This window comes from Varroa jacobsoni, unplaced genomic scaffold, assembly GCF_002532875.2.
Source record: "Varroa jacobsoni isolate VJ856 unplaced genomic scaffold, vjacob_1.0 scaffold_1369, whole genome shotgun sequence".
In the NCBI taxonomy this organism is placed as follows: Eukaryota; Metazoa; Arthropoda; class Arachnida; order Mesostigmata; family Varroidae; genus Varroa; species Varroa jacobsoni.
This window is the reverse complement of record NW_019214271.1, coordinates 528-27,804: the sequence shown is the minus strand read 5'-3', so window position 1 is coordinate 27,804 and position 27,277 is coordinate 528. Positions and strand designations below refer to the sequence as shown.

The 27,277-nt window shown below is 39.6% G+C and overlaps 2 protein-coding genes and 1 long non-coding RNA gene across 5 annotated transcripts; all 3 read right to left on the bottom strand.

The window, feature by feature from the left end:
• Positions 1–1,370: 1,370 nt before the first annotated feature.
• Positions 1,371–5,468, bottom strand: LOC111269260 (uncharacterized). Its single transcript, XM_022848719.2, has 3 exons — positions 5,244–5,468; positions 2,573–2,738; positions 1,371–2,345 (listed from the first exon to the last, which is right to left on the bottom strand). Exons 1-3 carry the CDS (start codon positions 5,275–5,277, stop codon positions 1,988–1,990), a joined length of 558 nt encoding a protein of 185 aa, XP_022704454.1. The 5' UTR covers positions 5,278–5,468; the 3' UTR covers positions 1,371–1,987.
• A 5,816-nt stretch (positions 5,469–11,284) lies between these two features.
• LOC111269259 (uncharacterized) lies at positions 11,285–18,999 on the bottom strand. 3 transcript variants are annotated; one of them, XR_002685677.2, is made up of 4 exons: positions 17,865–18,999; positions 17,455–17,685; positions 14,443–14,629; positions 11,285–13,210 (listed from the first exon to the last, which is right to left on the bottom strand). It is a non-coding gene; the product is annotated as an uncharacterized LOC111269259 (long non-coding RNA). The 3 variants fall into 3 exon arrangements; XR_015314520.1 differs by having other exon boundaries at positions 17,455–18,999; XR_015314521.1 differs by lacking the exon at positions 11,285–13,210 and adding an exon at positions 13,218–14,054 and having other exon boundaries at positions 17,455–18,999.
• Positions 19,000–23,864: 4,865 nt separating this feature from the next.
• On the bottom strand, positions 23,865–26,215 carry LOC111269258 (uncharacterized; the record flags this gene model as incomplete). The annotated part of the gene is given in 1 exon segment (XM_022848718.1): positions 23,865–26,215. A coding segment is annotated over 1 exon segment (588 nt), but the record flags the coding sequence as incomplete, so codon positions are not given.
• Positions 26,216–27,277: the final 1,062 nt, after the last annotated feature.

Here is a 27,277-nt window from a genome sequence, read left to right as displayed (position 1 = left end):
ATTATTACATTTCTTATTATTTTATGTGATGTAGGTATTACAAGAATGATTTACATCGGGGGTATACAAATTAGAGGTTGTACATTAGAAAGGAAGTTGGAAAGAAAAACCGAATATATATCTAGATCAATAAAGGAGCAGTGGATATAACGTTAGAATACAAAACATGTAAGGATGGTTTTGAGCACCACCAACTGCTGCTGCAAATTTTTTTTTTTTTATTTGATTTTCTCATTTCAACTTTTTACAAGGGCATCCAAGACCAGTGTCGATATCGTTATGCCTTCTAGCTCGAAATTTTTGGGGCTTTACGTCCGGCACCACTGTTAGGTGTTCCGTAAGACGGCTGGCTCCTTTCAGCATGCAAAGAACCGAGTGTCTATGCCGAGATTCGAACTCGAACGAGGAAACACTTTACCCATAGATTTATCATGGGTGGCAATAATATGTCTCTAAGGGAAATTTTTGGCGAATGTATCTTTGAAAAAGGTTGAAAACAGCAACTTTTCAACGGAGAAAATCTCGGGTTTTATCCTGTTTGGTAACAGTTGTTGTACATTTTGTTCGCTTTCGCTATTAATCGTCGTAACTTTCAAGACATATAATCGTATCTCGCAATAGCAATAATAATATAACTTGATACGCTTTCCAAGTATTATAGACAGAGAGATATTCGATTTTTTTTCCATATTGCTTTTGTCCTACGTCATTTTCTGAGGCCCGCAAAAAGCTAGATGTGTACCTATTTATTAATCATTGTCCTTGGTGTTACTTTCCTTCCTACCATTAAACTAACCACTAAATACTATAATATATTGCTTTGTTTTCGGTATCAAGCAACTATAGTGTAGCGGATTACTCAGCTGCATTTATCGTTCCCGTCAGATTCAGTGGTAACTTCGTTGCCTTACCGATGGCATGGCGTTAAGACTTCTTTCAACAACTGCTATCAGTGCTAACCGTACATTTCACACTTGGTGAGTACATTATCATCGACTTGCAACTGTTTCATTTGCTTACGCTAGTTGCATTTAAGTTGTAAGTTCAACGCGTGTAAGTTTTGACGTGATTTCTCGTGGGTCTTCTTAGCTAAACGCTATCGCATAACTAACGGAAAGCTACGTGTCTTGCTTTAAAGGAAGTTTTCTTTCCGTTATTTGATCAGGTCTGCATAACATGTTAGCAAAGTTTTTTTTTTATTTGGCGATAGGAACGGGTACTTCCATTCGAAGTTGAATCACGATAATCTGAGGTGTGCTATATTTGAATTTAAATTTAAAATAGATTTTAATTGGTTGGACATCTTTATGGCGATATTTCTTAGACTAGACAGCATAAGAAATATTCAGAGTAATCAAAAATGAGCACAATTGTTTCTCGCACTTGCCAAAACGAAGCTCCTGGCAATAGCATTTTTATTAGCCTGTCTATTTTATTCGTTAACTGCAAATAATAAATACAAATTATCGTGTCTTTTACTAACCACGTGTTTTTTTGCTTTTTTGTTTATTTGCTATTTTCCCTTTCCTTCAATTTCAGCGGCGTCTTCTTCGTTCAGCGTGTAAAACGCCGTCCTCATTTTTTTTCTAGTTCTTTCACCCTATTTATATATACAGTAGGACCGGCCGAACGCGATCCGCACTCCTTCGAGGAAAATCGTACTTTAAACCCCGTAATATCATCCTCGCCGCAATAGCATTTCGCTGTAGGCACTCTAGTGATGCCCGAAGGTTTATACATAAAGCATTAGCACATCAGGAACGCCGAAATACCTATAAAAATCAATGGCCGGCGGTTCGATTCTGGCGGTGATTATATACTAAGGCTTGTACCGCTTGCACCACGGCACTCCAACGACGAAGCAACGATCGCCTACGTAAATATCTGTGATAGCCTGTGTCTGTTCTGTTGATTCGTTCCGTTTCATCCCTCAGACCATACGTTCTACAGTTTATCTGCCGTTAGCCCGACTGTTCCATAAGGATATTTAAGGCTTCTTGGTTTCGGCAGCGGTAGCGTCTTTGGCCTTTTCGAAGGCCTCCTTACTATCCTTGGTGTTCTTGCCGTCCTTGTTGTCCTGAACTTCGACTGAGCTAGCCTCCGCCGACGAACTTTGTTCGGCCGAACTGTCAACTGGCACAACGTGACTATTGACGTAGTAGTATTCAGGAGCACGTGAGCAGTCCAGTGCTTCTGCTGGATAAACGCAGGTTAACGACAGCTGGTTGAAAACCGTCTCGTTCGGGCAGAGGTAGGCGGCATGAAGGACAAACTGGTTCTTCTCGGGGTCTGTGAATGGCTCACAGTAATGGAACAGCGAACAGTTCTTTGTGTCACCGTAGTATCTGCAAGTGGCAGAAATCCAAAGTTAATCGGCCGTTACTAAGTTAATAGCACTTCAAGTAGAATTATTTAGCTGACCAATTAATCTTCTTTTCCATTCACATAGAATGCACATGCCACATTTTCGTTTATAAAAAAAAAATGTGAACCGTACGTCTAAAATGGGCTAGGCGGGTTAAAATAGCCAACCAGTTTTTTCGTTCGCCGACAATGCTTTCGTCAAACGTACCCAAAGATTCGTCCCTCGCAACTGAAGCCCGAACTGGAAGCAGCCTCCGTGGAATTGATGGCTTCGGATCCGTTAAGGGCCTCTTTTGTGTCCACTGCTGCTTTCCCGACAGGGTCGACGGCTGGCATGCCTTGTGCCATCACCCACACAGCGCCCAAAAATGTAACTGAACGGAAGTTGAATAAAGTACACAATTAGAACTAGACAGGCCCGCGCCTGTCTTGCCATTGTCTAATTAGACTAATTATAGTAGTTTGAGGATTTTACACCCAGTTTAGTGTAACGTATATGTATCAAGAGTTACTACTTTTACAGTTACCTCAATCTATTTAATGCCTTTTTCCAGTTATTTCGTTGGCCTCGTTTAACAGAAGCAAATACGGATTCGAACATGTACTTGTGAATCAAATGCAGATCTATACTTTATAGTTATTCAATTGCAAAAGTCTTTTAGACTCTATTGTGCACTTGTATTACCATCTATTTCCCTATCGATATCACGTTTCCCTGGGCTTATAACCGGGTTATCCTATGCTCGGTGAATTACCATTCTGCTACACTCAACCCCTTACCCTGATCAAGTGGTCTTCTCATTAAAATATCCAGTTAGCTTGTCACATTGTTGTAAGTATCCTATTCCTGATATTAGCTATTCAACAGCTGAACTTAAACAAAAGTTAAAATATATACAGTTACAGCTGTCCGACTTCAGTAATTACGATCGATTTCATTTAATTTCCTACTTTTTATCAGTAATCGCGTCAATTTAACTTAGTTATATTATTAACGTGCTCGTAGTTTATCTCCTATAATAATAAAATCGTTTTGTTACTTGGTCGCACACATCTCAATTGTCTTCAGTTATAATGGTAGCCTGCTACTTACCGAAATAGCTAAATTTGACTTTAGAGTTTCCAATATAAACCCGAACAAATTTCACTACAGTCACACATCAAAAAGATAAGCTCCGATCGGATACAATTTATGCAACCCAAATCCGTTACCGTCTCAATTGATCATTTCACTTCCCTATTAGAGCACCTTCTCGTAGTTCTTAGCTGCAAGTATCTCGTTCTCCGTTCCATCGATATATATTTCAGCTAAGCGTTTACCAGGTATATTTAATTAATTCCTAAACAATTTCAGACGAAATCACCATCTAACCCGTTATCCGTCAACATGTAAAAAATCTAAAGTTCTTAAAAAAAAAGAGCAAACAACTTTCTAATATAAATATATAGAAGTAAACGTTAACCGAAAAAAAGTTTTTCCAGCCTATTTTCCAGCTTTGCGATTTACTCGTATGTAACTAATCGAAAGAACCTCATCCATAGCCTACCCAAACTCTCTAACTCTAGCGGCCCATAGAAAGTCAGCTTAAAGTGACGGCTTTGGACCAAACAGACAGACTTTTTAATCATGAAATAATCATTTCTAATTCGAGTCCTTCTGTTAATCCTAAGTTCAGTGATCGCAGTGACACTTTTAACTTCGTATAATATACACAGCGAGTCGTTTATATAGAAAGATTTATATATACATATGTTTCTATATATCAGCTGAATGTAAGGACTCTAATACAATACGCCACTAATCAATTTCAGGTACGTTAGACAAAATCGAAAAAAAAAAATGGCTGTACTTTTTCGTTGAACAGCTTTTTCGTTAACTTCTTATGTTAGAGATTTAAGCAACAAAAATAGCGTTAAATCATGAAAAGATGGAAATTCAATTCTCAGTACGGCTGAATTAAGTAAAGTTGACCTCATTTAAATAATTTGTAATATCTACTGCTTATAAGTTCTGAATAAACATATTTAAGCAGCATCTCACTTCTATTTCAAATTTTTCTTCTCTCACCAGAACTCTCTCTAACTATTTCCGTACGAGATACATGTTACGCGAGTTCTGATTATGATAGCAATAGGTTGTTTGCCTAGATCCTTTCCATACTATTAGTTCACTCGGATTTACCAGTTAATACCAGACCTATTGCCACCTAAATTTTAACAATCGATTATTTAGGGTGGGTTACAACGAGGCTAATTAGTATAATAGTTGTCTGTAAGTCAATTTTCGAACTCAAGTTTTTTCGCAACAATTGGCGTGCTTTATATCCTCACTTCCCAAACATGTCTAATGGGCTTGCAGAGAGTTCTACGAAAATCAACACACCTCTATGTAACGGTCCTCATAGTATGTGATAGATAATATCATATGTACTACTGAAGTGCAAGCCTTTAGAGGCACTACTTTGTAAACATAGTCCAGGGTGAGTGCTGCAATGAAAACGACTGCTAGTCGCACCTTGAAGCGCTCTCAAAAGACTCGTTTCGAATTCATCGAGGCGTTAGTTCACCAAACCTAAAAAGTATACCCCTAATCGCACAGGCGAGCGACCTGCTAGATGGATAGCCAATAGTTTGTTTCGCCACTAAATGTACCCCACCAAATAATCAGTACACATAACACTACATAGCCATAGTTGACATGTACATACGCCGATGACACATCGGACGTAACATTGATAGGTAATCATCAGGGTCAGCTTATGATTGGCATGGTGGCACCGTTCACTGTTGTCGTCTTTTCTAGTAGCCAACGAGGATCAGGCAAAACATCGTAATTTAACACGCCGTAGTTCGTACTGAATCGGTCAAAGTATCCTTACCAGCCCAAACGATGCCATGGTGGTAGCCAGCCATTATAGCAGCAATGCAATGCAGCTACTTCGACGTGGTCGATGAGATAGGACCGAGTACTAAGACTGATGATGAAGCCAAAGATCCGTCTGAAGGGGGCCAGCAGCCCTTCGCTTGCAACGCACTCACTACCGAAGGCTGTCGAAGGATGCAGGAGGCACCTTGTGGCTCGCCCGATGCCGTCGAACGCCGGCTTTTATGTACTGACACCGACGCGATACGGGGGTGAGAAAGAGAGCGAGGGCGCGTGCTTGGAAGCATGCCGCGCCACCGGAAGTCAACCAAACCCACAGCTCTGTTCTGTCATCGGCTTGGCCATTTGCTTCTATCGACTCATTCTATTCTTGTCTGGAGCCCTCCGCAAAGAACACGAACAACAACTACTATTCCTCCGCGCATAAAGATCCAGCCAGCCCAACAACACTGGATGAACGCCCTGGGCACATTGTCGGCCTTCCCACTAGATGGCGCTGCGTGTGCCAATTTTACGAAGACTATTGCTGCTCGCCACGATATGATGGCTCCATCTATTGGCCGGACTTAACGATAACTAGCCGATAACTTTGACTCACGTCTTCGTCGTCAGGAGTCCCGCAAGGCTGATTGCAACTGCTCGCCGTTCGCTACCACGACAGCTTTAGAAGGCAACGCACCACATAACACCACACGGGCGCACAACGATTTGACTGACGCACGGCTATCGTCGTCGTTGGCGTTCTGTGCGCGCGCGACCGAGCAAGCATTCTACCTTTCATCGCCCATCGTCCAATGCGGCAGTCAGTGATGGCTGATCCTTGGCGCCATCATTGCTGTCATAGACTGCAGTAGATGTAGAAGTAATAGTTATAGGAATAGAAGTGGTAGAGTAATCGCGGTTACGGACAACGACGCACACCGTCTCGTCGTCGCAGGCTGTTCCGTCACAGCAAGCTGAGTTCTGACCGGTAGGCGGGCTATGCGAGCACGGATGTTACCGAGCAGCGACCGGACAATTGAATGCTACATAGGTGGAAGCGGGAACCGAACGATAGACCGGCAGACAAATCGGACGGGCACAGCATGGACTCCCGGTCAGGACCCTGGCCATTCCATCCAAGCTAGCTGAAACAAACAAAGCTCTTATACGCCAACAGACAGGCCCTTTTCGACGACGGAGGACGTAGGGCCGCCTGCGACGTGCTGGCTCGAACGTCGTTGTGACGCCGTCGACATTCCGAAAGGAAACGTAGTCTGAAAGAAGTCATCGCATGACGCTTGCTAGTGTCGCTGCCGGCTCTAACTGAAAGTGAAGAAAATGACAACCGATCGAAGCTCGAGCTGTCCGCTCTGATCGAAGATCTGACCGATTCGGCTTAATCTAATCGCCGACCGATTTGATCTAACTGTCGGAAACCAGAGAAGATAATAAGAGCGTACGCCACAGGCGAAAAACCATTCGGCATTTTACTAAGCTTCGGTCCGATTGGTTACTGCTCGGTGCTGGAAATTGGCTATTGAGATCCGCTAGGGACTAAGTGGGAAGTAGTGCCGATGTCATCAGGGCTACATAAAGCGACTAGTGGAACCGGTGGAAACAGATATGAACTGCTTATGTTGGCCCACAAGCGAGCACAACGCGTCATAAGAAATCCGGCAGCCACTAATAATCTCTATTATAACTGTTAAGCTCCTTATAACTAAGGGAAATTTGATTTTTGCTCATCGTCTTCCCAGTCCTAGTGTTATGCGCAAACTTGAGAGTAGCGAGAATTATCAACTGCTTCGGGGCGTAGCGTAGCTGATCTTTCATATCTATATATAAGCACTGTGCAATCGTATTGGGTCCCTGATGCCACACTAACAATTTAATGTTTGGGTTTTTGCCCATTCGCGTTGTAACAACCGTTGCCCGGGCTATTGCCCGAAGCATCAGGTGTGGTTAAACATCGTGACGGATCCGGCTAAGTGCCAGTGATGTATATATACATATATGTATGTATACGGACACGGGCACATAACTATTAAGTTAATTACAAAGAAATAGCTGTGTTTGCAGCCAGCAGGTGAGCCAGGGGTGTGCGATATAAATTACATCTTTAATTATGTGTCAATATTTTCAGCCACTATTGATCTCATTAAAAAAAATCATTAGTAATTCGATAGTCGAATTCAAAAGAACATTCATCAGTCTTTCAAGTAGGATGGTTTGACGCCATGTTACCAGCATATGCAAAAAACATCCTGAAACGAGGTCGATAGCTTATAGATTAGAAATCTTGAAAGCGTCTATTGACATTTAAAGCAAGTTCAGCATAACGTTTCTGTTTCCTGAGCTAGTTATTTAAAAGTACGTTTTTTTTTTTCAATAACCTTTAAGTCAGATAATTTGCACGAGCTTAAAAGTTTGTTTATAATAATTTAATATGAATTTTAGACAAACAAAAATATCTTATGTTATTATCAGCCTGTTCGTGTGAACTCTTTCTGCAAAAACGTGAAACTGTAGATCGCTTCCTGTGCTGTTCGTATAAATCAATAAGAGGATTTCTATATGATAGCGACCTATTAACTATTCTATTTGAAGTCAGTCACAAAATGAACAGATCAAACATCCACTATTTACAACAGTTACTTTTTTAGATGAATGCAACCCCGACTGTTTAGGTTAACCTGGTAGAAAGATAGGGGCTGCTGATGGCCGTTCTTGCCGGATAAACCATATGCTACCTCTTAGCACCGCATTAAGTAAATGACTTGTCTAGGTGTGAGAAGTTGTAGACTTTTCTCATAGAAAACTCATACAATAGAGCTTTTGACTAAACAGGCTTTGCGGGCAATGGGCCTTTTTAAAAATAACCATCCAGTAACTTTTTGGAGACAATCAAACGATTAGGGTATTTTTTTCCTAGAATCGATTAAGACATTTTCGTTAGCTCGCCACGATGCTGGAGTAAAAAAATAGTATCCGAAGGGTTCATTGGCATTGCCAAAAACGATGCTCATATAATATAGCTGTCTATCTAAGTGTATTTTTTCAAAAAATAGTATGCAATCATATAGACTGCAAATTCGAAAGCTCTACAGGGGCAATGCACAGAAAGTAAACAATAAATAAGTGGATAGTACCTTTTTGACTAGCAATATGAACTGTACAAGTTCACTGCGGGAGCGATTAGTTTGTAATTGGTTCAGTAACCCGGCAAAAAAAAAAAAAAGATTTAAATACGTCAGATAGTGATTTTGACCACAGTGAAGAAGACTTTTAGTATAATATCGTTTTGAAAGCCATCGTAAGAACTCCGGTGAAAAAAACAAATCATGTCCACGACATCTTACCACATCCCTCTGTGGTAGATTTTCGCCGTAAGCACTCATGCAAATCTGTAACTTAGCAAGCTTTTGCATTTAAACTATAATAGTTTAATAGACCTTGGATTTTAGCAAAATATTAAGCTTGGTTCATATGATTGGCAGGACTTTGCTCGCACCGATTGTAGCCAGCGAAAATCGTAATATAGAAGTAGCTTTAATTGTCGAAACTACAGGATCACATTCGTTTTCTTACTGATACGTCAAGCCATACCAAGAAATTCGATCAAGGAAATGTCTTATGGTGCTTTTCAGTATTTACCGGGACAATGTTCATGCGAAAAGCTGCCACCAACAAGCTACTTGAGGCACCGCAAGGGTAAAGAACCCAATACACGAGAGAGTTCCAAGTTGAATAACTGCATAAAACTGTATATAGACAAACTGGAATAGAAGAAAGATAACAATTCTTAGTCATTTTGTCTAATTTAATAATACTAAATACCTTACAGAGACAAGCAGGGATTCCCAGTGGAGGGTACCGAACACTGGCAAACACTTACACTGGAAGGAAGATTCTCGAAAGCGTCGATGATTTTGAAAGATGGTAAAGGACCATTGTTCTAACAACATGGTCATTGTGTTAAACAGCTATTTATTATCATGATGACAACTTATTATCCACTGCCGTTACATATTCGTGTATATATATGTGTATATACACATATATATATAATATCCCCGAACATATTTCTATATGCATAAAACCAAAAATACTCTCTCACCATTGTAATTTCATAACAATTAGAAAACAACACGAAATAAATAAATCGCATCGTAGGACGGCGGATTGGATGATGGGGATATTTGTATGACAGTGGTAATTCATAAGCATTTTTATTTTCTCCACTAGCTCCACCCCAGCCACCCCCTTGCCACCATTATCCATGGATCAACGAAGTTTTTATGTCGCATGGATAGTGATGACCTGCTGCGTTTGTACGTCGTCTAGCTTTCTTACGGCTTGCTCAGCTGGCAACTTTCTCAGGACTAGCACTTGGCGCCTGCGCCCGATAGGGCACCTCGTGCTAGAAGAACCCGGGTGTAAGAACAGCCTCCCCACTTCAGCTCGGGTCATTCGTGCGTGCATCTTTGGCTGTGATGATGTTGATATTGCTGCTGTAGCAGCAGCAGCTTTTAGCACGGGTGCAGTATCAGCGGCGCTTTGGATATGATGGCAAAGCTTCGGGGTGCCGGGACATACGGCCACGACAAAAGCAAGAACTTCGTGTTTGAGCAAGACCGTCACTACGGACATATCGGCGTCTGATTTTCGTATTTACCAGTTGGCTAAGAGGTGCTAAGTAAATTTCCATCAAGATGACGTAATCCTTCGATGGTCTGTTAGTATGCCAGCTTATCGGCCGGGTGATTACCCCCAGTTCCCAAACGATGACAGCGCCTCATGTACCACCAGCTGTTGTAGACGCAGTGAGACTAGTTCTAGTAGTTGGTGACGTCTTCTAGAATACTATATGAATGCGACGTCTAGTCCGAGCGCAATAGGCTCGGGGTAACATACTCATGCTAGCTTCGTGCGCGGTTCGACAACAAAGGCACTTAGCGGATAAGTACGCGATGTATGTAATATGGAAACAAACCACTCTCACTGAATAACAGCTGCAAAAAAAGACACTTAATGATAATAGCGGAAATCAATAGAATTGAAATAAGCAAAAAAAATATGAAACTGACACCATCGTTGCAAATGCCAAGAAAATTTAATACCGATTAGGATGATATTCTGGTCGTTTCAGAGCGTTTTGGCGGTGCGTTAGTACTGAAATGTCAATGTCCGCATACGCTACTAGCATACGAGACTGTCGTGCTTTCATTAGCTTGTACACCATAAGGAATTTGGGATAAATAGCAGACGACAAAAACCTCGAGTTATTACTGATCTCGGACAAATCTCTATTTGATTGTTCTCCAGGAAAATAACAAACATAGATACTGCATAGTAGAGCGCTTCATTCCAAGTGAATCCCAATTACGTCGCACTTCGAGTTGACCGGCGTGAAGTTGGCGGAATTCTAAGTGTTATTAATAACAGCTTAGTGGGTAACGTATTTGCCTGCTAACCTCAAGGGCACGCTGTGGTCTGGATTGGAACCCATAGGTTATAAACGGGGACTTCGTCTCGTGACGGGAGCCAGCCGTTTGATGATAGAAAATCCTTTCCTGCTATCGTGATAACATATTAATGTAGCTAATATTAAATGTAGAATTGCATTTCACTAGGTTTATCTAGATTTTGTAGATTTTTTTTTCAAAGTTCGTGATGTCAGTCAGTCACTTGGTCAGCAATCGCAAGAACGTGGAAACCCTCTGAGATCTAATTAGCACAAATGGTTATTATTGCTACTACTATCGGCTGGCTGCAACAACTTGTAGTAATTAGGTAATGCGTATGTCTAAGAAAAGCCATAGACGTTGTGTTGTCCTAAAGAAAGAAACAATATTGATATATATATTCACAAGTACGCTCCATGGAGACTCGTTAAGGGTTGCGAATATTTTTATAATGGTTATGTAACTCGTTGGTAACTGTTCCCAAATGAAAATGTTCCCAAAAAAAAAAAAATGAAATATAATCGACACCATCTCCGTGGGCGAACATTATTAATAATGTTAAAATAATAGTATTATAGATAATAAAAAATTGATTTCAGAAATAAATTATATTAAATTGTATATTTCTAAAGAGGCTGGTATTTTTATAAGACGACTATTACCATTATCATTATTTGGTAAGAAGGAAGTCCATTGCAGATTTATATAGGTGTTGAAAAAGTCATTTCTAGATATGTTTGCAATGCAGTTGGTGAAGAGATGCTGTTGTCAGCCGAACGATATTTAGAGAATCTAATCTTGCTTTAAGCTAAATGTGTAGATAGACGTACGATACGAAAACGTTTCTTGTTGTATTATAGGTTGCTATTCTTATTCTGCCGGAAGCAGAATTGTAAAGGGTTCAACTCATGCTTCTTCTAAGATTTTCTATAGAAATGTACTCTTCTATATTACATAGAGAAGAGGCCTTAAACCATCAAAATCGACGAGTGTCGCTATTGGCTGTCCTAAGGGATAATCGGCCGCAGTTTTTGAACTCGACAACCTTCACGATGCCTCGTATGCTAAGGTAGCAGTTAGACCGGTTAGCGCATCAGTATTCAACTTTTTTCTTTGTTTTGAACTGGAACGGCGTACAGACAGACGATTCTCCACTGTTTTTTTTGGATTTTTTTTCTTTTTTTCTTTCGACTTCTTGAACTAGCAATAAACTTGTACTCTTAGTATAATTGCGGTGACAACTTTGCTATGCTGTTGAGTTTCATAGCTGAAATGCAAGCGTTTCGAGAATATCCAAAACCATCTAATAAGAAAAATCTATATGGTCAACAGATTCGTAATTCAGCCTCGTCTAAGCTCTCGGGCAAAGTTTGTTTTGAAAGAAGTCCTTTCTACCTATGCCTTTAGCAAAGTCGGAAGGGCTCGTCGCGTCGACACGAAGCTGTTTCGGGCCGCAAGATAACTGGAATAGGGGAGTTCGGTTACTGACAATTTCATCCACTTCTATTCTAGTTGAATCGTTAAAGGTGTTACTAGTTTAAATATCACATTTACCTACGATAACTTCTGTAAGTGTTAGTACAATACAATGTGTGTCACGTTGTACTGCGTAAAGCATTTTATATACTGACGCATGCAGTGACTGGTGGTCTTTCACATCCACACAGTATGCTTCACTAACTTTGCTGATTTCTATGTCGTTATATCATGTGGTTTTTGTATCGTAAAGCACCCGACAGTATAAAGACAGGCTACTCGATAGATAAAGTTTTACGGTGCAATGCGGCATCCTGACACGCGGTACATATATGAGTGTATGAGATAAACATGACAGATTGATAACCACCTTCTTGAAGATCCCAAGATGGTTCGACTTGTTGCAAGGGATAACCATTATCAATTTCAACAGCTAGCGACCGGAGTCCCCTCTAATCAATTTACCTAAAGGTCTCACCGTAAAAGTGTGTTTGTAGTTAATACGGGACTTCTTCTTACGGTTCGAAAGTCGACTGATATGAATGTCATCATTTTTTATGTCCTCTTAAGGCAGCGTATGAAGCAGCATTCTGAAGTTGATAAGCGCTATAAGGAACGAGATATTTTCATACAGTTTATCTTAAAATCGATTAGTGTCTGGGCTTGCAATTTTTTTCTTGTAGTTTCATATTGTACAATCGCACATGCGTTCTAGCAATATTCGGCCTTACCTAATATTCGGTTAACAGTCTAATCTACAGAGGAGTAGGCGGCCGGTTGAAATATCGTCCGAGTATAATGTTGTTGAGATAAAGACAAATATCAGCAGCAACGAGTTCCTTTGGCAATTTGTGTCGGAAACAAGTGTCTAGCTGAACAGTGGCACATCATTCCTTCGTTTTGACATCTCTGTATTATCAGCGTAGCATGGACTGGTTAATTAGATAGCCATGATCCCTACACGGAGCACGTGGCGCCCACATGACACAAGCTTGCTTGATACCCCAACTCTTCATACTAGCTCTGGCTTCTGAAAACTCTAAGAAGGATATAAAAGGCTTTTCTTGTACTTACATTAAAAAGCTTTAGTAGAAAATGTGCGGAGATAATTTTCCATTAGGGCCGACAATGAGTGTGGCCTTACCCATTGAAAACTACTCCTATTCTTTGTGATAGGGTATATTTCTGTTAAGCAAAAATGGTCAGTACAGCGGAAGATCAAATCTCATTATTCTGGTGATAAGGAAGAGTTTTCGATTAATTTTTGTCGATCAACTAACAATTTGAAAATAAGACAACAATAAACAAGAACGTACAACTTCCTCTTGGCGTACTTAGTTAAGCCGTTACAAAATTTGAGTGCAATAGAAATTGTGACCAAACCGAAAACGTTATATAAAAGGTAGATACATTGATTAATGGACGTGCGTCGTCTTTTGCCGGCATAATTGTTAAAGGTACATCCATTTAACTAGTAGCCTCAAATCGCGCAGCTAGTAAGATTCAATTTAGGGAACCACCGCCAAAAAACCAAACACCACTAGAAGTCCAGGAAGCAAGCGGTTATCTATCCCCATTCTATTTAACGATAAAGCGATTATGAGCACTGATCAGTTGAATTAAACTGTTCAAAAATTGACTTATATCGTTTAGTTTACATAATTATCATCAGTTAAAAAGTTATACATTTGAATGGATCTTTCTTTTGCATTAGACTTGACTCACTATCGTGGTTAGTGCATCGATTTGAACCTTCAATTCTATATATGAAAGAATATAACAGGCTTGATCGCGAAGTTGATCGTGAAGTATATACTCTACTATTTTCTTACTGAATAGCTTAATTTTGAGATTGTGTACCCCTCATATTAGGATTGCAGAGCCTGAAAAAATGGAATAGTATTCTTATCGACGATAGGTAAGTCGATTGGATATGCCAAACAGAAATAACCAGTCACCTCATTCCAGTTGATAGTGTACTTTGCGCCAAATCACATTAAATAGTCGAAACTATGTAGGTTGCATTTGTTGTGCGCTTCATTACCGCAAGATACGTCCACGAAAGGTTTTTACATTTTTGTGAAATTATCAAAAGTGCATCACTTTCGCTTTGGTATTCACGACAAAAAAATCTATTCTTGCTGAAGTGGAACATCTCATGTAAGACGGAAGAATTAAATATTTGTAACTCAGAAAAAAGGCAGGGTTACGATGATAACCGGCCTGATAAATCGCATTTACCAGAGTGGCTAGCCAATCGTACATACTTACTTGATGTCAACTTTTTTGTGTTTTAGCCATGATGAAAACGGTGATTGAATTACAGAATAGTGGACATTTAGGCCAGCGATGCAGTTGCTAAGCAGCGCCACCACACCTCGTAAGCCATTTAACTATAACGTAATGAACTCAACAGTGGATCGAAACGACGTGCAGACGACAGGAAGAACAGCGCCATCTGGAAATACTGAAAACGTAAGTCATTCAAAAGAGGCGCCACCGAGCGCGTGCTTTGCCATGCCACAAAGAGTGTTCTATCAATGACGCAATTAACGAAGACAGTAACAACGATGAGTCCAACCATAGAAAGGAAAACGAGGGAATACTAACTGTTTAGCTGTAGTATTTAGATTGCTGATACCTATTTTTTATGAATAGCCCACACGTTAACTACAGATAACAATTTGTTTAATTATTAAGTAAACTAGTAATGGGGGTGCTGCTTTGCCAAATCTAGTACACGTCAAGACGTTCTTTTAAGCCGGTATTAATTAAGGCTAAATATTCTATTCTATAACGAACACACTATAAATCGCTCATATTTAATGCTACAGTTCAGCCAACTTAAATTAGAGAATAGCAATCCTCACGACTGCTTCTATGTTATTGACATATATGACAGTACACAACGGGGACGTTTGTTATTTTCTGATTGGAACCGGCCGAACTATAGCGTTACTAAGCGATTTTTCGTATTTCCTATGCGAACTTCGTGGTATCTTAACTTGAGGTCAATCTACTTCAAAGAAACCTTTTATTCTAGCTCGAGCGTACAATGGTTACTATTATTTTTTATTGAAGCACCATTCAAAAGCTAAAGCCCTACGCGAACACTTGATTACGTGTACGTCCATTTTCTGTATCTCATTCTGGTTATCCTAAATACGTAGTTCTATGTTTATGTCTCAAGCCTTGTTTGTACAATACAATAGAAAACTTAGTGACGTCGACCCTGGAAAAATCGTCATGTGAATAGAGCTGTTATCCGGCGGCTACGAAATTTCAGTTTCTATTGGGCGGGCAAGGCAAGCGCGGGTAACAACTAGGACACATAGAAAAGCAGCCCTCTGAAGAAGTTTGCGCAATTTATCGTTATCTCGTGTCCACAGTCACCGCTTTATCGAATATAAAGCAGCTTCGTTGTGACTAATATGCACATGTGGAATAAGTCCAAAATTATGACAAATGCCGAAGCCATGTTTAACTAGCAGACGGTCTGATCATAGCAGGTCATAGTGCATTATACAAAGAACACGTCACCATTTTCTTTTCGCATCTGTGACCTGCTATAGAAACCAAAGAATAACCATAACAGCTTATCAAGTCTCAGCAGAAGGACGTTCTGCCACCAACGGATCCGCACTGGCTTACCGTTACCAGAAGTAATTTAAAATAGCTTCCGATCAATGGCTGCCTATAGCAGAAAGGCCCTATCATAGTGACTGTATAATTTACAGCTGTATCGATGCTGACGGTGGTTGTTTCACCATTGGACCGCAGCGTTCGATCGATAGCGTTCCGTTATCGTCATTCTGCTGCCAATTGATTACAAGTTGATGCAACACTAACTGAGTGTTCCGATAAACAATTTAGTTAGCATTTCGATCAACAGCATCTCCAATGCCAATGCAGCCGATAATGAAAATATGTCGCCATACGAGTATATCTGAAATCAGCTAACAGCCCTCATTAATCCTACATTTCGTCCATAGTTAACTGAGAGTGTAGTACCATCTGACAAGATGAGCTGGCATGGTGCGACTTGCGTGTAGCGATATGAGCCCGCCCTTAGAACCAGTTTTCCCCTGGTGAATTTATGAACTCAAACTTGATCAGGCTTAAAGTTCTAAATCCCAGCTAGTGCTCAAATGAAGACGACTAAATAAAAAAACAAAGGTCGTCTCGAACGAAATGAGTTCATGATAGACGAAGTTGAATTTTCCTAGAGAACGCTGGGTGATATGTGTGCCTTCAAGCGTAAATACGACTTCATGCCTCCGCCCAGAAATGTACGTGCGAATTGTTCCGTTTCCTTTTAACATCAAAAAAATAGTTTTCTGGGCACTGTAAAGCGGATTTAATAAAAATCTGATTTCGAATTTCGAAGCCTTTAAGGCAAAGCGACAACGACAGTAGCGAGCTATTCGAATAATCACAACGCGCAAATTATCACGAAGGCCCGTTATGTTTGCCGCTTTTGTGCTTGTTAGTTGCCATTATTACCTGCAGTGCTATCATTCTAATGCATTTAGCTGGCCAGGCGACAGCCTCAAAGCGCTAAATCCCTAGAGCTAAGAGGATTATAGTGAACTTTTTCCTTATGTTTACATGAGGCGTCGTCTGCTAAGTTATAATACAGGAGCAAATTAAGCCAGTGGAGGTAAAGCTGATACGAGTACAACTACAACAATGCTAATGCAGGTACTTCTCCATCTTCAAGGACTACTACAACAATTCCACTGTCATTGGAACATTAATGTCACAGCACATAGAACTGTCTGGGAGACAGCCGTGTCTGCATAAAATCTAACGCTATCGACGTGCTGAAGGCGCATATTAGCATGCACACACACGCACGTACCCAGCCACATAGAAGCTCTACAAATAGTAGCGCTACGAATCGGTTGGATCGGTTAGCCAGAGCGGCCTGGGCCAATGATTCGTTTTCTCTCCATTTCTGTAGCACATTTTCGCTCTATCGTTTTGTTCAAACTTCAGTTTTAGCTGTTGCCACTTCTTAAACACTCAAGTGTTCGTTCAACTAGGCCAAACGCGGTTGTCCTTTGGACACGCTACACTCCTGGAATACTTTAGCGGCGCTTTGTACTGCTTCGTCGCCACGGGAACACCGGACTCTCCCCGACGCCGTAGTCTTGTGCCAAGCTAACGCCACACAGTGTGATCTGTTAGAACAAACGCTTTCGATAAAAAAAAGCCGCAGCAGCTTTGGTCGTAGCAGCCTTCAGAGGCAAATTCAGCGAAGCACGGCAAGCAGGGTCTCACCTTTGTTTAAGAGGAGAAGTGGTGGCCAAGCCGGGGACGAGCGCCTATTCGATCGCTCGGAATAATTTTCGTGTTTAGTCTCGTTCGGCTGGACATCGCTGTGGCCGGTTAACTCAGCTCAGCTTCGAATAGTCTCAATACCATTCATGCGGCTCCCTCCCTCCTTTGTAGCGATTGCTGCGTAGACGACGATAGACGTGACATGCCCTGTGAGCCCCGAAGAAGCCGTTGCTGCGAAGCAAATCGAACAATAAACGCAACAGTATCATCATCGCTTCTTTAACTTGGGGTGATAGTAACGCCGTCGCGGACAATCGGACATTTTTTCCAGACCTCCGACTAGCTGTCTCATCGAAGTTGAGCGAACGTCAAGTTCGGGGAAGGGTTTACAACAAATTGGGCTTGCTCACCTGACGTGACCGACCGTGGTTAACAAACGCCGAGCAATAGCAAAAAGCGGGGTTCGACGTTATCTAGCAAATGTTTACTTCCACCACTGTTGTTGTTGTTATTGTGTTGTCGCTCTTAATGCTGCTGCTGCAGCTCCGCTAACTTAACTAAACTTATAAACAGCCCGTGACCGCCGGCGGTAACGCCGGGGCCACAACATGCATCGCTGCTCCATTGCAACTTAGATAGAAGAAGAAAAAGAAAAAGTGCACGAATGAAAATGTGCCATAAATGAAGAGAAACACGGTGCGAAGCAGATAAAGAAGTCAACAATGAACTAACTAATATTACTACTGACTGCTACTGAACAGCTGTGCAGGACCTGAAAAAACTGGTACGTCAATGGCCACTCACAGCTAGTCTATGATTGACATGGCGGAGAAAAGGCTGGTATAAAAGAAACAACCGCACAGTGGGCAGGGGAAACGACGATGTTAGCGAGTTGCCATTGCACTTTTATCGATGCAGCAGCTGTAGCCTTCGGCAGCGATCGCCGACTAAACGGATGGTGTAGCAGGGGGCAAGTAGTCGGTTGAGCGCAGCATAGCGCACGATATCGGTCACACACACAAAGTATTTCACCGATAGGAACAGGCAAATGATAAACGCAAACAGATCGATCACAAAAAAATATTGAATAGCCAGCAATAACAACAAAAACTGTTATAGACGTATCGTCCATAGGAACAATGCAATTACACAAAACATAATAATAGCAAATGGTAACCCTACCATCAAATACATTGACTAAATTAAATAGACAGAGCAGTTTAGCGAAGACAGCCAAGACGGAATTTGGCCGATAAATGCATTTCGAAGTATTTAGCAATAGGTTAACAGGTTGTCACTAGGACGTGCAATAGATTCCTAATTGACTTTGGTATGGATTTCAAAAAAGTACGTTTCGAAATAGATATTAGTCTTTCAAGTATTAGATATTAGGCCTCATCTTGAAGACAGTAGTTAGTTTGATACTATGGAGGAGCGTCTTCTTTAGACCAATAAATATACTGTGCTGTTTGTACATTAGATGAGCGTGTTGTTTATGTGACACACATTATGGATATATACGTCAAAGATACGTAGTAGCTAGGCGTCTAGATTAAATATTGGATCTTAAAAGATTTTAACCTGATGTATTTAAAACAGTAGTTGACGAACACATTCACTTGAAAGGCATGCTACTTTCTTTACCACACATATAAAACGTTACGGATGTCGCTAATTTTCATTTATAGGTTCAAAATAAATAGAAGCCGGTTGTGTCTTGTCGTTGGTTTACTTCATTTCTACGCAGGGCTGTTGCAGCTAACACAAGAAGCCAAACATACCGACTTCAGTGAACATATACTTATAAAGCTCACATCTCGAAGTCAAAAACGTGTGAGGTTATGGTTTTCGAAATACCTATTACAGGATATTCCCTATTATGTTGGTAAACCTGTCCAAAAATTAAGCCCGCTCACACACTCCGCCCTTCAAATAGAAAGCCAATATTTTTTTCTTTTTTTTTTTTTGTTTTCTTAAATACAGAATCCAAATGTTGAACGATCCACAATATTGCGAATTGCTACGTATAGACTTCTTGTCAAATATACGAACAGATAATCCAATCCGTTTTATGAAGAAGTTCTAACTGTGAGCTTCTACGCTCGACATCCAAAAAAAAAGCGGAACTTAGCTGTGGCTTTAGGTTTTCTATAACTTATCTTCTTAATCGGTAATGGAGTCTATTGTCAATTTCTAGAATAAGATCTACCGAAAAAGAGGATCCTGGGCATATTTTAACTCGGATTCATCAGAGCATTTTACCGGGATGGTAAAGTGGCTTTTGCATCATCAAAACGATGGTAGCAAACTTATTTTGTTTCAACTCAGAAAGCCAAGTAAATTTGCCACCATCGTCATTTTTATACTGCTAAAGATAGCTATGTTTGAGATTATAAAACTTACATGAAGATCTTAAATATTAGTTATTAAGAATATAACATAAGTACCGCCAAGTACTATTCTAGCCTTGACACAATGTTGGACAATTTGGTACTATCAAAATGGCAACGACGGCCAATGTTGCTTAAAATATAACGAAGCAAATATCGCAGAACAACTCTGTTACAAACAAAAATAGCCTCAATGAGTACCACCAGTACACTATAAATATATTTCTTAGCTCGTACACCGTTTTGACAAAACCTCGGATCCGAACGAGGTGTTCTACTCCTGGAAAAGTTTAAGTGTCTCACCAAGGAACTAAGAGTAGACTCCTTATTAAATTTTTATTTGACTACTAACAAGGCAAAAAGGTCATCAATACCCGCGACTTCAATACTGTTTGCCATCGAAAACACCAAATAAACGTGCCAGGGAAATTGAGTGTATTTGCAAATGAATAAAACCCTATTTTGACCCCCCCCTACCCCAGATTGCTGTGGGTTGCACAAAACTTTATGGGCTAAATTTTTACAAAGATTTACGCGGTCGGGGGAGCAAACGTCCTCGAAGGCACTTTTTTTTGTGGTTTAATAACGGCTTATAGACATTTAACGGTTTTTAAAGAGAATGTAAGCTCTCTAACTGTATACTTGTAAGTAATATGAGACACGGTAAAAGTTACATGAGACATTAATGACTGTGTTTGACACAGCTGTAGAGGACCACGTAAGATTGAAGGAATCTGTGTTTAAAAAACGCTTGTATTCTTAGCTAGAGTATATATTGTCTTGTCAAGTTGGCTAGTTCGTCCACCATAGGTAGTCATGTACGTTTAATAGTAAGAAGCTGGGTTTCTTAAATAGTGATACATCCTATGTATGTTCAAAATTGTGAAGAACACCGTGAACTGTGGTCATATAAACTTAATCAATTCTCCGTACCAAAAACTTCATGCATTCTATCATGCTTTTGTCTGATATAAAGCCCAAGACGAAACTCAGTGTTTTTACGTTTATATAAAGAAGTCAAGTTGCTTTTTAGCTGAAAGATTTCAGGCTTTGACAAAAAACAGATTACTTACCTATGTAGCTCCCATTTATTAAGTGTTTATAGCCATACGACTGAATTCATCTATGTTTTATATTGGGAGCCATACAATTACAAAATGCAATTAATTAAATATGTTTATATAATAAGCTTCTCCTCTAAATGCATAGGTTCCACAACGGTCCCGCCATACAATAGCGTTACATTTTGTTCTATCATTAGACATTAACTAGATTTAATTAATCTCAAAATATCCTTGTATGTATATATATATATATATATATATATATCGAAACACATTTACAGCCTTTTATATAAAGCGTTATCCGAATGTTTACCTATTATATACAATTAGATCGGCGTAACTGCAATAATAACCGCCAATGTCATATGTGTTTAATTATAGTAAGTTATGCAGATTAATAAATATTTACTGGTAGGAGGCTGTGATTGTCAAAAAAAAAGCTGCTAAAGATTATACCGCTGTTGCCCCAGAAACTCAATGGTTACGTCAGTATCATGTTGCGTCGCTTCTTCTTGGGGTAGCTATTTTTCTCAAAGCAACCCAACAAAAACTATTTCACAGCTTATTTTGAGGTTGTTTTTACTCCTAAATATTCATTTAGATATGCAATTATCACAGTCAGTGAGCACCCAAGCTGACGTTGCTTAATAAGCGAAAAAACACTATGTATCGTTCGCAAATTACACAGCAAATGTGGTTATGTTGCACCACTCTGGCCATAAGCGACTTACCGTAACCGAATCCTCTGCTAATCAGCAATAACAGCGAGCGGTACATCATCGCTAGTTCAATATTTATTTTCAGTAGGGTATCTGCGTTAGACTGTGAGCAATATATGGTTTGTTCATGGATGGGCAATATCTGGACGTTGCACCATTATGCTCATGGTTCACGCTAATAAGGTTGTGAAAAAATTAGGTAATTTTCTTCTATAGACTGTGACTTGCCTGCGTAAATTAGATGAAGCAGATGCTGGCGTTGATCGACCGGGATGATGTGTCATGCAGGACGCGAGACGCCGCTGTAGGAAGTGGTTAGTTTGGGCTAAATGCAATTGAGGCTCACGTGTTGAGAAGTAAAAAATGTTCATAAAAGCTGTGGTATGAAGCTGTTTTTATTAGTTTTTTTTTTTTTTTATAAATTAAGTTTATATTTAGAAAAATAGAAAGGTTATGTCTCGAATTATTCTTGAAAATTCGAAGTAAAATGAATTAGGCCGAATACAGAACGAAACATAATTTTAAAGGTCCAGTAACAGGCGATAAATATATAGGGTAGGCTTGCATATAAATTGGCACTTTTGCGGGTTTGGCATTAATAAAGTAATTCCTTACTTATTATTTTTCTACTTGGGTCACATCTGCTAGCCTCAACGCAAACGGCAATATTTTCGCCTATGACGTGTCGGCAGTCATTATGACTTAGACATATTCCATGTATAATAACTGAAATAATGTTCATAATAATCTAACCAGGTTGCGTGGTGCGTTACTATTTGTGTTTGGTGCGTGGTATAATTACTATTTGTCTCCATGTTATATAACAATATTACTTTGCACTTCTAAAGGTCGGTTGACAGAGCTGCAAGCATAAATACAGACAATACAGATAACTAATTATCGAAGCCGTTCGGAGCAATCATAGTACATACCATTAAAAATACAAAATAACCGTTGTATAGAAATAGTAGTGCAAAGCAGCTTAACCAGCACTAACCAAATTACATAAACAAAGAATACTTTTGGAACTTCGACGTCAAGTAAACCAACAGAAATGATCACTGAAGGATATAAGAAAATAATGCATTCAGTCAAAAAAAAGCAATCTCCAATATTTGTTCATTCATGTACTTTTAGAGTAGTGATAACGATGGCAACGATATTAAATGCTTATTTTTGAAGAAGTAGATTCAAGATAGCCTGTAGAGCGTAGAGTTAGAGGATTTAATTGGTCAGAAATATGATTTCTGTTTCGAGTCTTCGACAAGTATTTTCTTTTGTTTATATTCATGTATGCATATACCGATTGCATATTGTATCGTTATTATTATCATTACCGCACTCGAGTGAATTTTTCATATATGGGCGTAGTTTAGCTTGCAAGTAACTGAAGAAGTAAGCCCAGATTGCGTTGTCCCGAAACCCTAGTAGCATCACCACACAGTTATTAATAATAAAGCTACGATAAACGCGCCTAGTCGATATGATTGTTTTATGAATAGTATGCCTTTAAACTCGCTGCTCTACTACAGCTAAACGGGTGATCTTACAGAGTAGTCGTTTTTGATGAAATTCGTGCCAAAAAAATGGTCGCTGACTACATGGAGATGCAACTTCATACCGTTTTGTGCAACTGAGGCTATTCTTTGTTTCGTCAAAACTTATGCTAAGGCGTTTCTGCTGTTTTCAAATATTAAAAAAACCGTACGACAATTACAGTCTGCTTTTAGAATTCCTTTTCTGTACTTCTATTTTTTAAGTATTATACGTGGGATTAAACCATACCTATGATCGGTACCAGGAGGGTTAAGCGCATCAGTTGCTTGCTTTGAAGATGTTTAAGACTTAACTGACCATTCTATTTCCTTTTGGGTTATGCCACACGAGCTAAAATGTCAATTCGTTTATTGAATTCAAGAAGCCGATTCTAGCCCTGAACGGAGTGTGTATATACCCAACTGAAGTGTATAATATCGCGCTGATTTACAACACTAATAATAATTATGTACTATATAATTACCATGCACGCTCGACTCATAAGTCTGTTAAGAGTAAATCAGACAAGTTCGATTAGACCTTCTAGCGGAATGGAGTTCTTTGCTATATAGCAGAAATTATTTCTAATTTAAACACACTAAAAAATGGCTAAAAACATTGAAAAAAAAAGTCTGGCAAATATAATGATATTGTCAGTCAGTCAGTGTAATTATCATACAATAAAAATCACACACCACGCGTCGACGGATCGTATAAAATATGAAGGATATCCCATTTTGTTTTATTGAGATTCATCAAATTCACACAAGTTGATATTTATATTCATCATGATCATTTATTATAGTTATTTATTATGTTTATGATACTTGAAGCGGAAATCACGCTTAATGTGTTGTTACGTACCAAAGAGACGTTTGTCTGTCGTTCGACTTTTCTTTCGTTTTTTTGTTCCCCGCCACTACGAGTGTCTACCGCATACTTGTACATACCTTAATTTTTGTCTTCAGAATGTGCGTATGCTTAAAAGAAGACGAAAGTTATAACACGGCTGATTTCTTGTGACGACTTCCTATTCCTTCGGAATTAACTAGCAATAGAAGTCGAAGTAGAGAAGTGGTAATGATAAAATTGATTCAGTTTGCTATTGATATTTTATGTGTGTATATGCCAAAAAATCTAGAACGAAGTACGGTTCATAGACTGCTATTACTTTTGTTGTTCCTAACCATTGATGTTATTTTTATTAACTTAATCTACGCTATCGTCGGAGCGGCACGGAATAATACAGTTGCCGTTTGTACTACCGTTTGACTACGGTCGCCTTGTGTTGAATTAATCAACGTTCAGTTAATTGCTATATCACTATCGCAGTAATATACTGATATCAACTGTGCGTGAATGTGTACACTAAGTTCATTCGTGTTTCTAGTTTCATGTGTGCGTTTGGCGTACACTTTCGGTACGCGTGACACTTTAACGCCTAGCCACATTATTGTTGTTCGTCACTGTGATTATTACTTTACCGCTAGTTATTAGCATTCCCACGGGATCATAGCATGTTGAATATTGTACCAGTGGGGGGAGCTCTTTGGAAATGCGTGTTGTTAAAGTCCTATTTACTTTAATAGATGTAAGTATATGTATGTATATGTGTGTATTTATGTATACCCTTGATCGTCCTGCTTATGTCCTCACTATGGGCTTATTGTGTTTGTTTGGTCCTAGTAGGTTTGTTTGTTCAATCAGTCGATCATTTACTCATTTCCGCTAGCCTGCCCTCAGCATTTGAGGGCACGCTTTTTGTTGAGATAGCGTGAAGTAGTCTTCTTTACAGGTAGGCCGCCTTCTTTGATTGATTATGATGACAGTATTATTATTACTATTGTTACGCGAAAAAAGTAAAAAAATGTGTTTATTTCTCTCTCTGTCCCCCTTGCCGTCTGCTATACTTCTACTAGCCTATGAGTAGTGCATTTAGCATAATTATATATGTATAGAGTTATATACGTAGGATAAACTGACGCGCGTACTTTTCCGCAGATCATTTTGAAAATTGTAGTAGCAGAAAATCTAGAGCAAAGTTAGTGAAAGGTATTGTAGTAATAATAGTACTTGGCAAAATAAAAACGAACACGGACTCTAAAATTCCAAAAATAAAAATTGGAGTTCTTGCGTCCCTGTTTCGGCTTTAGAGTCAAGTTATGCTTGGGCCTGATGCCAAATATTTCGCTTGTTCTCAACGAGGCCATCTCCAAACATGACTTGACTCCTGTATACAGTTGGATTAATTGTTTGTCGCCTTTTTGTTGTGGTTACAATGTTCTTGTTGTCGTGCCACCTATTATAAATATCTGCTATGATGTGCTTCAGTCTTGCGTGCGAGACTGTACTATGCCCCTACGTCATGTGGAGTGATACAGATTTGATAATCAGCTACTATCCAACTGCTTATTTAAGAGATGGGCAGCATTAGAGGGCATTGGTCGTCCTAATAGTTTCTTCTCTAGGCTTCAGTATTGGCGTCAACAGCCACCTCGTTGGCGGGCGTATCAGCAGCCTTCTCAACGGCCTTCTCCGGCGCTGCTTCGTCGGTCTCCATTTTTTCAGCGTCTTTGTCCCCCTCCTTATCGTCTCCATTCTGGGCCTTAGCTTCAGCGGCATCGCCATTACTCGCTGGCTTAACCTCCGCTTTTGCCTCATCGGCAACAGGCTTTTCGACGTCTTTAGTTTCTTTCACCTCTTCAGACTTAGCCTTAGATCCTTCTTCATTCGTGTCCTTAGCCTCATTTGGCTCTGCCGAAGGCTTGCTCTCACTTGGTGTCGCCTTGGTTTTGTCGGCATCGTTAGGCGGCTCGCTGACTTCTACCATCTCTTTATCGTCGTGAGCAGCGGCAGGCTTCTCTTCGGATTTTGCAGTGCTTTCCTTAATAGCAGCATCGGCCGCGAGGTCAATGTAGCTGCCCTGAATAAGCATATCGGACGTAATGTTAAGCTTTTCCATGATTTCCTCAGCGACCTTTTGGCCTTCTTCCACTGTCTGGCCATCACGAAGCATGACTTCGAGTTCCATGAATTGACCAATGCCTTCGACCTGTAAAAGGACAATATTTAGCGTCAAAACATTTATGAACGAGCGTAAGCTGGTTTGTAAATAGAAGCGTTGTTAGTTGTTTTAATGGAAGCCGTCGCCCAATGAGTGTGTCAACTTTGTCTTATAACAAGGATAAGAAATAATCATATTTACTTTCACTGAATAGTCCAAAACTTCTGTCGAAGTATGGGCTGTTTCAACGCCATTATTAAACCTAGGTGGAGTTACATCCAATAGTCATTAGAGATAAAGTTTTAAGTTCAAATCTAACATTTACTACCTTACGTTAATATCAATGCCGCAGGTAAGACTATTCCGATTACTAACTATATGGGATATAACTGTAACAGGGTTCAGTACGTAGATGAACCTAACGTCATAGCTGAAGCTTTTAGCAACGTTAATCTCTAGCGTATGAATGTATTAAGTATTGTCGGGATGTCCAGCTTTGATCGATCTGCTTCGCACTGCGCTGTTTGTAGTATACCGGATATGTAAGGTCTGAATTTAGTGCTTTTGGTGTTTTGTTTTGATAGAGTGCTATTAGTGCTGCTAATAGGTTTCAATTTTTCGTCCTCAAACTTCTAGATATAAATTGTTACTGCCTGAAAAACATGTTTGTCTGGAAGCATTTTACTTAATTTTTTCTTCAGGAATTTCATTGAATGGATGTTGAATCACGAATGTATTGCTTTTGCATTAAGTCAAGTCTACGTAGCCTTAATTGAATATGCGTAACGAAATTAGCGGATCTGGTAACTTAGGAAAACTATGGTATGTCCAAAGTCGCCAAATGAAATGTGAGGTTTAATTCTACAATTTACTCTATAATACGGATATATTATCCTATTTTTCATTTTTTCTTTGGGATTTTCAGTAATTTTTACAGAAAAAATGTCTTAAGAAAACCTTTTCTATTCCTGGCTGATGTTACACTTCAATTTAATTATTTCATACTTTATAAATATAATCATTTTATCAGTCGTCATGAGGATATATTTATGAATAAAATCAAGCTTGGCTTTATCACAAAGTTAATCAAACAACCTCGTTTTAATAACT

What these genes read in the sequence shown, in the direction of transcription:
- LOC111269260 (XM_022848719.2), bottom strand. Translation starts at nt 5,277, where the DNA reads ATGGCTGGCTACCACCATGGCATCGTTTGGGCTG. An exon ending in CCATGGCATCGTTTGGGCTG is followed by an intron (nt 2,739 to 5,243) that starts GTAAGGATACTT and finishes ACTTCCGTTCAG; the next exon opens with TTACATTTTTGGGCGCTGTG. An exon ending in TGCGAGGGACGAATCTTTGG is followed by an intron (nt 2,346 to 2,572) that starts GTACGTTTGACG and finishes TGCCACTTGCAG; the next exon opens with ATACTACGGTGACACAAAGA.